This window comes from Bos javanicus, chromosome 8 (genome assembly GCF_032452875.1).
Source record: "Bos javanicus breed banteng chromosome 8, ARS-OSU_banteng_1.0, whole genome shotgun sequence".
NCBI classification, from domain to species: domain Eukaryota; kingdom Metazoa; phylum Chordata; class Mammalia; order Artiodactyla; family Bovidae; genus Bos; species Bos javanicus.
The window spans coordinates 65,917,336-65,929,249 of record NC_083875.1 but is presented as its reverse complement, the minus strand read 5'-3'; the positions used below and the strand labels follow the sequence as shown (position 1 = coordinate 65,929,249).

At 47.8% G+C, this 11,914-nt stretch overlaps 1 protein-coding gene across 1 annotated transcript; it reads left to right on the top strand.

The window, feature by feature from the left end:
• The first annotated feature begins 1,566 nt into the window (after positions 1-1,566).
• On the top strand, positions 1,567-8,389 carry LOC133253484 (spermatogenesis-associated protein 31E1-like). Its single transcript, XM_061427082.1, has 7 exons — positions 1,567-2,000; positions 2,737-2,794; positions 3,300-3,410; positions 3,686-3,950; positions 4,011-4,079; positions 4,144-4,309; positions 5,793-8,389. Exons 4-7 carry the CDS (start codon positions 3,706-3,708, stop codon positions 6,042-6,044), a joined length of 732 nt encoding a protein of 243 aa, XP_061283066.1. The 5' UTR covers positions 1,567-2,000; positions 2,737-2,794; positions 3,300-3,410; positions 3,686-3,705; the 3' UTR covers positions 6,045-8,389.
• Positions 8,390-11,914: the final 3,525 nt, after the last annotated feature.

Below are 11,914 nucleotides of genomic sequence, written 5' to 3'. Positions count from 1 at the left end.
TTTGAAAACTAAAATAATTAAAATGAAAAATTGATTAGACAGGTTCAATAGCACATTTGAGATGCTAGCAGAAATAATCCATAAACTTGAAGATGGATTCATAGAAATCAATGTAAAAACAAAGAGAAAAAATGTTGAGGGAAAATGATCTATGGCATCCCTTCAGCTCACCAAGAAGTATGGAAGGAAAGGGACTCTTAGAAAGCAGGGAGAGAAAGGGGAGGGAGTAAAATTACTTGTAGACATAAAGGCTGAAAATTTTTTAAATTCTGATGGAAAACAACTTCCAGAGGCAGAGTTTACCTCTAGAAAAATGAAAGCAAACTGATCAACTCTAAGACAAATCTTGGTCAAAGTGTGGAAAATCAAGAAAAAATCTTGAAAGTAACAAGAGAAAAACTGTTCTCCATATACGAGGTGAACATAGTCAGATTAATCACTGACTTCCAATCAGCAACAGCAGAGGGAAGACTGTGAGATGCCATATTCAAAGAGCTTAAAGGAAAAAAATTGTCACCCAAGGATTCCATGTCTATAAAATCTATGCTTCAGGAAAGAAGGTAAAATAAAAATATTCCCAGAAAAACAAAGACTTGGGAGAATTTGCTGCTAGCAGTTCAACTTATAACATATACTGAAGGAAGATGTTGAATTGAAAAAAAAAAAAAAAAACCTTGATCCTTAGAGACTGATTTGTTTAAAGGATGAGACAGGGTGCTCAGGGCTGGTGCACTGGGATGACCCTGAGGGATGGAATGGGAAGGGAGGAGGGAGGGGCGTTCAGGATGGGGAATACATGTACACCCATTGCTGATTCACGTCAGTGTATGGTAAAAACCACTACAATATTGTAACTCAGTTCAGTTCAGTTCAGTTCAGTCGCTCAGTCGTGTCCGACTCTTTGCGACCCCATGAATCACAGCACGCCAGGCCTCCCTGTCCATCACCAACTCCCTGAGTTCACTGAGACTCACGTCCATCGAGTCGGTGATGCCATCCAGCCCTCTCATCCTCTGTTGTCCCCTTCTCCTCCTGCCCCCAATCCCTCCCAGCATCAGAGGCTTTTCCAATGAGTCAACTCTTCGCATGAGGTGGCCAAAGTACTGGAGTTTCAGCTTTAGCATCATTAGTTCCAAGGAATCCCAGGGCTGATCTCCTTCAGAATGGACTGGTTGGATCACCTTGCAGTCCAATTAAATTAATTTTTAAAAAATTAAAAATAAAGGATGTCTGGGTATGTGTACAGAATGTTTCAAATGTTTTTCTTCAGTTTGAAATAAGGGTGCTGGCAACTTATGAAAATTTGAGGTTTAACTATTTCATTTTGCTTTATATTTGATTGCCTTGTAAATTTCAAATAATTTTTATCTAATTTTTAATTGCCTGTAGTTGAATATAGTAAAGATTAACTGAAATTAAAAAATATGTATATCCTAAGAGTAAAAATACATGGGAGTAACCAAAGTTAGGCAGAACTCCAGATTTTTAAAAGTATTGATGGGGCTCAAGCAGTGATATCAAAGGAACCAGGAATTCTCTGAGTTCTAGGCAGAATGAATTGACACTTGACTAATGTCTCTATCTAACAGGATGAGAAGGTAGGAAGGGAAGGCTCAGAGGAAGGGAGATGCATGAAGCTGCCGGGCTGGATGGTTAGGGAGGGGCTATAGTCCAGCCTCCTCCTCTGCTGCTCCCTCTTACCCCCAGGAGCCCTTTGTGACCAGACCACAGCCCTGTGAGGTGGGCCGAGTACTCTAGTCCCCAAGCGCACACCCTGTGCTCAGTTGCCTGAGGGCAGCAGTGTGATGCAGACAATGGAGAATCCTCTCTTCTCTCTGAAAAGCACTTTTGATATTTGGCTGAACTCCATTTCCACCTGCTGGGCGATCGATGCAATCCTCACCTTTCTGTGTGGACTGGGGCTCTTTTTCCTGAGCCTTCACTAACTTGAGAATAACCCATCCTTTCCTCCTCCTAGGAAACGTGGAAACATCAGGAAGGTAAGGAACTCTTGGTCCAGACTCACAAGCACATATTTCTCTGTTCTTTTCTGTTATTATTTTCACTTTTCTGAGTCAACTAATAAGACCCTTGAGATGGAAAAGAACAGGACATCTATTCTCAAGAAAGAATAGATGAATATCCCTCTAGGGACAAACCAGGCTGGGCAGAGATACCGTGAACACTAGGATTTCTATTTAAAGATCTCAACCCATGTATCCAGGTAGGTAGGTGGCTCCAAAGCAAGTCCAAGACACAGTGACCAGAGGGCAATGACTGGATTCCTAGTTGAATCTCAGCCAGAGAACAGACTCCTGAGCACTAGTTCAGCAGCTGTGAACAGTGTCTCAGACAGGACTGACCTGATGGCAGTGCTGAAGCCTTGAGAGCCTCAGAGCAGGAGCTGGGAAGTGGGGAGGCTGGTATCAGGAAGCAGAGACCCGCCTGATGGAGCTCGGATTCACCCATAGTCTGAGAATGTGTGTGTTTCTTGAGCAGAGGAACAGTGAAAAAAGAAGTCTAGAGTGAATCTCATATTGAAAACTCTTCTTTATGTTCTTCAAAGAAGGAAAACAAAACATTTCATCCCATTTAAAAATGAATGAAAGGAAAGAAAAATCACAGAGCTGTTAGGGAAATGTAGAGAGTCATATCATGTATGGACGCTAGTGTCTGATGCTTGTCTAGAGCGAGGAGACTGAGATTTGGATCCTAAGTCCTCATTTTCTCTCTCAGCATCGGATGGAGCAGAGGGGAAGAAGCAGGAGCATCAAGAGAAATGAAGCTTTGAAAGGTGAGTTCTGAATCCAGCCATGAGTGCCCCCAGAGTTCGTCCCCATTTTTCTGGCCGTGAGGACCCAGCTCCACGGACTCTGAGAGGGGCCAGTGGCAGGACTTCTCCCTTGAGAAACAGAACTCGCAGGGAGGCTACTGGGAAGGAGAACATTACCCAGATACTAGAATGAAGCTGTGAGGGGCCAGGAAAAGGCTCTGTACCAAAGGGCATGTGGGCTGCATTGGACAAATAGCACCCACACTGGGAGGTGAGCCCTCCAGGACACATAGGACACATGGTTTTACTTTGCTCAGATCCAACTGCAGCGTGGTGCCTGCCCATCTCCCCACAGGCAGGCTGTGAGGGCATCAGGGTCATGAATGGGGAAACACTGTTTTTATGATAAACCTTTCACAGGCTTCACTATCACTGTCAGGGATTATGTGGCCTTGGACACAGGCGCTTGGTCTGCAATCTCCCAATGGTGTCCCTTAAAGTGACAGTGCACTCAACTCCCTTTTAGACCCCTAGGTGCCCGTGTTCACCACCATGACCCAGTGTGCCGATTTTCAGCTTGAAGAGATTGCCAGGAAGCACTGGAAGAGGTCCGGGACCTGACTTCACTTCTGGAAAGGTAGAGAATCTTCCCTTTCTTTTCTAGGTGGTTCTTCCTCCTAAAGCCTAAGGTGTGACCCCAGGGATACTGGCAGCCTGGGGCTGAGCTGAGAGGGGGAGTCCTGGGGGCAGGGTATGGCCAACGTCCTGGGGTGAGGGACAGCAGGAGCATTGTGAAGTCAGCACTGGGGCCGTGCCAGACTGTGGGGTGCAGATGCCCACCCCTGCCTGCTCTGCCCAGCCCTCCTGGCCCCAGGGCTCCTGGCTGCAGCTTGTTCCTCATGTCTCCTGCAGACACCTAGGGAGCTTCCAAGATGGGAGGCTTTGATCAGCTCTCGTGTAAAGATTCACCTGGTGAGGCTTGCCAACCAGTTCCTGCTGGAGCCCACCAACCATGCAAGGAAGAAGCAGCTACCACCACCTCCCCAGCTCTTCTGACCAAGTATCCCCTATCTTGGGCTTCTACCATTTCCCCAGGCTCAGTGACCTCCTCAGTTTCCATTCCCTCACATTCATCCGAGTGCCTCTCCAACACCAGGGCCTTTATTTCCACTGGATAGCCTTTCACCCTGGCCACTTCCCCTTTCCCCTTACTTGCCAAGCCCCTCTCATGCGAGAGCCTGCCCTCCACTTCCAACACCCTCCTCTATGCCACCACCATCAGGCTCCATGCTGAGTCTCACTCAAGGTGACTCCATGGCACTCATACTGGGCACCATCCCACACAGGTCATCTCCAAACTCCCCTTAAAGATCAGCCATCTCAGGCATTGTCTGTTCAAGCAGTCCTGTATCAGCCCTGGCATGGTGGCAGGAGGCAGCCAAAGCCTGGAGCTTCTCCACCTTGAGACATTTAGAATCCAAGCGAGAACACCTTCCCAGCCACCCACCAGAGGCCTCATTTTGGGGAGACCCAAAATAGGTAGATAGAGGCTGCTAGTCTCTCTTTTTGTCAATGTGGATGTCCAGAAGATGCTGGAGATACTAATCACCAGAGGGTAGAAGGGAAGATTTGGAAGGAGAAAAACAAGGAGGAGGAGGCAGGCTATCACCTAACTTCATTGGGGAAGAGGATCAAGTCACTTGGTGACAAGCAGGACACCTTGGGTCACCAAAACTTCTGTAGCATCAAAGGGAAACCGGCATAGCTGCTTGTTCCCAAGAAGCTCCGATATCCTGACACTTTGGGGGACCATCCACAGAAGACATGCAGTTATCTGTTTTGGGGTCTCCCCTTTCTGCACAGTGAGAGTCTGGTGGCTACTGTCATAGTACCTGGGTCCCTTCTTGAGTTATGCCATATCTTAACAATGACCATTCAAAGGTTGAACAATTCCAAATTTCATCTAAAGTAACATCACAACCAATATTGGCCCAGCACTTGCCTCAACTGTAGCCCAGGGTGAACCTCAAAATAAGACTCCAACCATGTCCCAAGTTGCAAGTATCACCTCTAGGTCACATGGAGCCACACACCCGTCCCTAGCACTTAGCTTCAACCATGCCTCACTTTCAGCCACCACCTCAAGTTCACATGGAGACCCAGGCTCAACCACGAACCTTGACTCCAACCATGCAGCAGTTTCAACCTCCACCTCAGGCTCACATGGAGACCCAGGCCTGATCCCAAACCTGGACTCCAGCCATGGCCCAGTTTCAACCAGCACCTAAGCTCAAATGGAGACCCAGTCTCGACCCCTAACTTTGACTCCATTCATGCAGCAGTATCAACCACCACCTCAAGCTCAAATGGAGACCCAGGTCCAACCTGAAATCTGGACTCCAGCCATGTTCCAGTTTCAACCAGCACCTTACGCTCGCATGGAGATACAGGCCTGACCCCTACCTGGACTGCAACCATGTTTCAATGTCAATCACCACCTGAAGCATCCATGGAATCCCAGACCCAATCCCTATCCTTGGCTACAGCCATGCTCCAGTTTCAACCGCCACCTTGGGCTCGTATGAATACCCAAGTACGACCTCTGTACTTGACAACAACCATGGCTCAGTGTCAACCACAACCACCTCGGCCTCTCATATAGACCCCAGACCATCCCCTACCCTTGACTCTAACCATATCTCCATGTCAACCACCACCAGCTTAGGCTCACATGGAGACCCAGGCCCAACCCCAACGTTTGACTCCAACGCCACCTCCTCAGGCTCACATGGAGATCCAGGCCCGACCCAAACCCTTGACTCCAAACATGCCCCAGTGTTAAGCACAACCTCAGGCACAGTTAAAGACCACTGTCCGTCAATCACCCTCTCTCCGAGTCTGAACATCTTCACAACACCAGATTGGGTCCTGTGAAACATCTTGCCCTACAGTCTCAAATATGGCACAATCTTTCGTCTTAAATGCAATTGAAAACCTGGGATGCCACTTTTGGTAAAAGGAACTAGAAAAAGGAAGAACTTTATCCTCTTTGGTTAAGAAATCTCAGCAAGTCTTTAGCCAGGTCACTTCTAACCTTCCCCAGGAGAACAGGTCTTCCTGGGCCCACAGCACTGTCCTCATCCTTCCTGAAGATTTGGCCAGCCCTGAGGTTTGGGAGGAACTGGAACACAAGTTTTCCAAAAGGTTCATGCAGCAACAGTTTTGCCTGCCCTGCAGAATCCAAGCATCCCAGAAACTGATGCAGCCTTAGGATAAATTCCCAAGGTCCTCTGCAGGTCTAGGCAAAATCAGCCAGGACACAGAGAAGATGAGGTCCAAGTGCCCAGCATGAATCCCACCAGGAACAGACCTGCAATATGATGTAGGGTAGAGTGTGGGGAGGATCCTAAAAGATCTGTTCCTGATCTCAGCCAACCCTCCAGTGAATGATCCAAGAGCAAAACTGAGTCAGAAAGAGAGTTGAGCCTCAGCAGGAAACATCCAGAAGTCTCAGGAATCCTTATAGGGAGGTAGGCACAGCAGATCCATGAGAGTGAGATCCCTGTAAATGTCTACAGTTCGAGATTTGCTGATAATCTTGTTTTAGACATTCTTGGAAAGATGCATGCTCCCATGGAGACCTGAAATCCACACTCCTCTCAGGATGGGGAAGCCTCCATGAACACCTCCCTTGAGTCTCTTGTCCTCAGTCCTGATATTCAACAGGAGCTGGAAACACATGTAGTAAAGTTGAGGGTGAGGCACAGGTGGGACCTACTCTTCAAGCTCCTCAAATTCATACTTAGCTTGAAGTTGAAAAAGGTTCAAGGGTCTACCTTGAAGGCCACCTGTGGATCTGGGGACCCCTCAATAGCCCTATTAACCAAGGGCTTGGGAAAACCTCCTCAGCCCCATGCAAGAGAGAAAGTAGAAACAAGAGGGGCAAATCCCTCCCTGGAGAGGCCCCTTCCCACACCCTCACAGGTGAGTGAGGAAGCCCAGGGAGCTCTGGGAGGACCCACAGCTGGTGACATCCGTAAGGCCTCAGAGGTCCCTCTGACTGGGCAGAAAACAAGCCGCCTTCTCATGCAGCCACATACAGTTTAGTGACCAGAAACTGGCATAGTGCATCTGTCATGGTGGCTGACAAAGGCAACTTGGAGCCCAGTTCTAGTCCAGCAATGGCCAGCAGTGCACCACAGGAGGAAGCTGGGGGACGAGCCTCCCCAGAATCTTACTCTATCATGACAGCAGTGAACCTTGACGTATGTTCTGCATCTTCCAGGGAACAAGAACAAAAGCCTGTGGAAGGAGACCCTGCTGGAAAAGATACTTTGGCACCTAGTGTATGGGTCAAATCCCTACTCATTAATATGAATTTGAAGAGTCCACGATCTCCAAGGTCCAGTAGAAACCCTTCATTGAATACAAAGTTTTTTGCCTCAAATCCAGAATATCTAAATTTTGAGGCACAGTTTCATAAGCTTGAGTTTCAAGGTCCACAGACCAGCAGAATCAGAATCGAGGTTGGGCCACCAGCATGCTCATTCAAGACTGTGAAACTGGTGTGCTCCTTCAAGATTGTGTCACAGATACACTTCTCAAAGACTGTCACTCAGATATGTTCCTTGCTGCTCTCAGGAATCTTTGTCTTGTTCCCAAACCTTGTCCAGAGGAGACACATCCACGTCCAATTCCCAGACACTCTATGATGTTACATAGAGTGGAGGGAGCAGCCAAGGGCAGCAGGTGGCCCTGAGACAGGAGCCCAGATATAAGAGCCAGAGCAAGAGGTGTGTCCCCACTGTAGGGAGAAAGGCATATAGGAGTCCAAAACTGGACAGCATCAAAAAGGATTGGCAGAACAAATGGCTACCAGGTCCGAGGGATTAGTCACTCTGGCCAGAAAAAGGAATCAGCAGAGTCCCTAAGAAGCAAGTTTCAACAGTTAATCCTGAAGAAAGCTGCTTCAAAAAATGGATTAATCTCCTGCGGTGGATTTTCCCCAGTAAATGCAAAGAATCAGAAGGGCCCCTGCAAAAAGGCAAACCTGAAACAGCCACAGCCCAGAGCCAAGAGGCAGTCAAAAGCAAATTGACCACGGACAGCAGGGCTATTGAGGCTCAGACTCTCATGTTGGACAGATCCTAACAGAGAAGACAGTATTTCATCATGGACCTCATGCTTTGGTGTTAAATTGGTACAAAGCAGAATTCCGGGACTCATTAGGTCTACATTACTGCCACCAAAGTTTTCTCTCCGACCAAGAGCAATAAAGAGTGAGAAAAGATAGAGCATGTTATTACCAAGTTACCCCCATGGGCTATAGCTCTCCAAAAGAGAGTAAGTGTACGAGTCCAGTCTCCCATCTCACCCAGGGAGCCAGGTCTTCTTCCAGGCAGAGCCTGGCATCATAACTCAAGACTGCAAGTATCCCAGGCTGTCCCCTCCAGAAATATGCCTCTTCTGGTCAATCAGAACATGCTTTCACAGCACTCCTGATAGGTTATCTTGCAGAGACCATTTTTTTTTTCTCATATTAGCACATCCTCTGCATGCTAATAGCTTCTTGTTAGCAGAAATATTTTTGCTTCCTGGAATAAATGTTTTTTCTTATGAGTGCTGGTGGCCTCTGTCTGTGCCCTGCTCGGGGGAAGGCCATGGATAATGGTCCACTCTTTCCAGATGCCTGCTTTGGCTTCCAGGTGGGATGGGGCCATGGAGGGAGGTTGACCCCAGTGTGGATACTGACCTTCACCCCAATTCCTTCACTGCACCTTCAGTTACCATGATCTTAGCATTCAGAACACATCAAGGTAAACTAAACCTAAATACCTCCCCCTTCTTTGGAACTGGCTCTGTCTTCTCCTGCTCTCTCTCTATCTAGAAATTATGAACCTGGGGGAGGGGTGCTCCACTCAGGCTCAGAAAGTGTCAGAGACAAGTTCATATGTCAGAATAAGGAGGGGCATTTGGGGGCAGTGCTGGTCCCAAGTGAGAGGTGGGAGAAATCTTGTCCTCATGTCATGGTGGGATATATGAAGCTGTCATGGAAGCCCCTCCTCTCCCAGAAGGAGCTGGAATGAGATGTGCCAGCTCTGTCACCCTACCTCTGTCTTTCTCTGCTCTGGAGCAGAGTTGAGGATGAGGCCCACACACTCTCAGCTCTGAGGATGTGTGGTGGGGAACATGGAGGAGGCCCTTGAGGGCCAGCCCACCCCTGCCCAGAGCACCCACCTGCCCTGGGTGAACAAGCAAGGGGCATGGCTGTGTGTGCAGTCACCTCATGGTCTGAGGGTGGGACGCTGTGCCCCTAGGGTGGGATGTGGGGAAGGAGGCAGGGGGCAGAGTGCCCACTGATAGCACAGAGACCAAGGAGCTGCTGGCATCCCTGCACCATCTACAGGCACAGAGGAAAGAAGTTAGGGGCCTGGTGGCTCCTGGTGGCTCCACCCCAGAGTCTCCCCTCTACTCCAGCTCCCAGAGCCCAGACAGAAAGAGAACACCTTGAGCTCCTCCACAGAGGGCCAGGCTGCCAGAGGCAGAGGCGCCTCCGAGAAGGGAAGCTTCACTTCTCCACAATGTAAATAATCAGATTTCACAGGTCAGGGACCTCTGGCCAGACTTGTGGTCTATGATTTCTATCTACACATGTGGCCCAAGGAGGCTCCCAAGGGACAGGTGGAGGGGCCCAACAGGCCCAGGGACTGTGCAGAGGTCATAGCAAGTCTCAACTGCTCTCAGCCTCACTCATCCCAGAGCCCCGAGAGGGAAGAGAACAGCAGACAGGATGTGTCACCGAGCGGGTGGGAAGTCACCTGTCGAGAATGGGTGACTCCAGCTTTTCTCCCTGGAGCCCATCCACACAGGAAAGTGGGGAGACAAAAGCTATCTCCTAGAACAATTTGGGGCTCTATGTCACAGTCACTCCCATGGTGGAGAGACCTGCTCCTGGAGGGGTCCCTGATCCAGGAGCCAGCAGGAATGGCCCCTCCTCCATGCCTGTCAGGACCCCCAAATGTGGGACCAAGCCTGGGGCTGTGGGGGCAGAGGACACGGGCCTGCTTGTGCTGTGTTTTCTCCCTGGAGACTAGTCCTGCCTCTGCACCGCATCCTCCATGGGGGACATGGAGGCTCAGCCAGGGTCTGAGGGGAGGGGCTGTGACCTGGGCCGTCGAGTGGCCTCCAGAGTTCACAGAGGGGAGCACAGAGCATGGATCCTGAGCCGGCCTGCTGCCAGGCCCTCTCAGAGGTGCCAAGAGGTGAGTGCTGAGTCGGGGGAGCTGGAACTAAGCTGCCTGTCTGGAGAAATGACACAGAAGGGACCCTGACAGAACAGCAAGGAACCAGACGTGGAGCGTCCCTTGCCCTTCTCCTGCCATGAGGTGCAGAAAGGACAGCAATGGAGGGTCCCCAACGAAGACTACCCACAGAGACCCACACTGACCCCAGACAGGGACCTCCCACATACCCACACTGATCCAGCACAGGGCCCCCAGTAACCCCACACAGAGATCTAGACGGATCCACACTGACCCCAGAGAGGGACCCCTGACAGACCCACAGTGTCCCCAGACAGAAACCTCCCACACACCCACACTGACCTTGCACAGGGCCCTCCCAGAGACCCACACTCACCCCACACAGGGCCTCCCACTGACCCACACTAACTCCACACAGGGATCTCCCACAGACTCACAGCCACCCTGCACAGGAACCCTCGCACAGACCCACACTGAGCCCACACAGAGACCTCTGACAGACCAACACTAACCCCACACAGGGACTCCACTAACTTTACTCAGGAATCTCCCACAAATCCACACTGACCCCACACAAAGCCCTCTGACAGACATGCATTTACCCACACTAACGACACACAGGACCCCCTCACAAACCCACATGGAGTAATCTCACCCAGACAGAGTCCTTTCAGATCATCATACAGAGACCCCCACATAGACGTCACAGGCGTTCTTTAGGATCAGAGTGTACAGCCTTTGATAGTTTCTTCATGGTGGATCTGATATCACTTAACAAACCATGTGCACTGCTGTTTGGAATGTAAATTGGTACAACCAATATTTAAAATAGTATGGAGATTCTTCAAAACAATAAAATTAAAATACCATGTGATCCAGCAATTCCACTTCTGGTCATATAGTAAAAATGAAAAAAAACTGAAATAATTTCAGGTTATCTTTTCTGACCACAATAGGATGAAACAAGAAATCCCATAAGAGTAAGATAACAGGAAGATTGACAAATATGTGGAAAGTAAACAGTACATTCTTTCCGCCCTTCTGATTTTATTGAGGATAATTGACATTGACCACTGCATAATTTTAAGACATATAGCATAATGATTTGGCTTATATACATCATGAAATGATAACCACAAGAAGTTTAGTGACCATCATCTTGTATGGATAAAAATAAAAAAGTATTTCTGTTGTGATGAGAACTCTTAGGATTTATTTTATTAACCCTCATATATAAAATACACCAATTTTAATTAGAGTTATAATGCTGTATAACACTTTTTAAAAAAAATATTGAGTCAAAGACAAAATCAAAGGGAAAATGAAAAAGTATATTGAGACAAACTAAAATGAAACACAACACACCAAGACTTATGGGATGAAGCAAAAGCAGTACTACAGGAGATGTTCATAGTGATAAATGCATACATTAGAAGGTAACAAAAACTTCAAATAAAAAATTTTATGCTTCAAGGAACTATAGAAAATGAAAACACTAATCTCACACTTAGCAGAAGGAATTAGAGAATAGAAAAATAATAGAAAAAATTTTTAAAGTGTGTTATTTAAATCATAAATTTGACAGACTGTTAGCCAGATTAAGATAAAAGAGAGAAGACAAATCAATGAAATCAGAAATGAAAGAGGCAGCAATACAAATGATGCCTCGAAAATGAATCATTACAGCCTATTATAAACAATTATGTCAACAAATTAGATAACTTAGAAACATACAACCTATCAACACTGAATCAAGACAAAATAGAAAGTTTGAACAGACCAATAACAAATAAGGAGATTGAATCAATAATATAAAAATATAGAAAATCCAGGACCATATGGCTTCACTGGTGAATCTTGCCAAGCATTTAAAGAATTA

Coding starts and splice junctions, on each gene's coding strand:
- LOC133253484 (XM_061427082.1), top strand. CDS start 3,706: ATGGGAGGCTTTGATCAGCTCTCGTGTAAAGATTCACCTGGTGAGGCT. Junction 3,951..4,010: donor GCCTTTATTTCCACTGGATA/GCCTTTCACCCT, acceptor CTCATGCGAGAG/CCTGCCCTCCACTTCCAACA. Junction 4,310..5,792: donor CATTTTGGGGAGACCCAAAA/TAGGTAGATAGA, acceptor TTTTGGTAAAAG/GAACTAGAAAAAGGAAGAAC.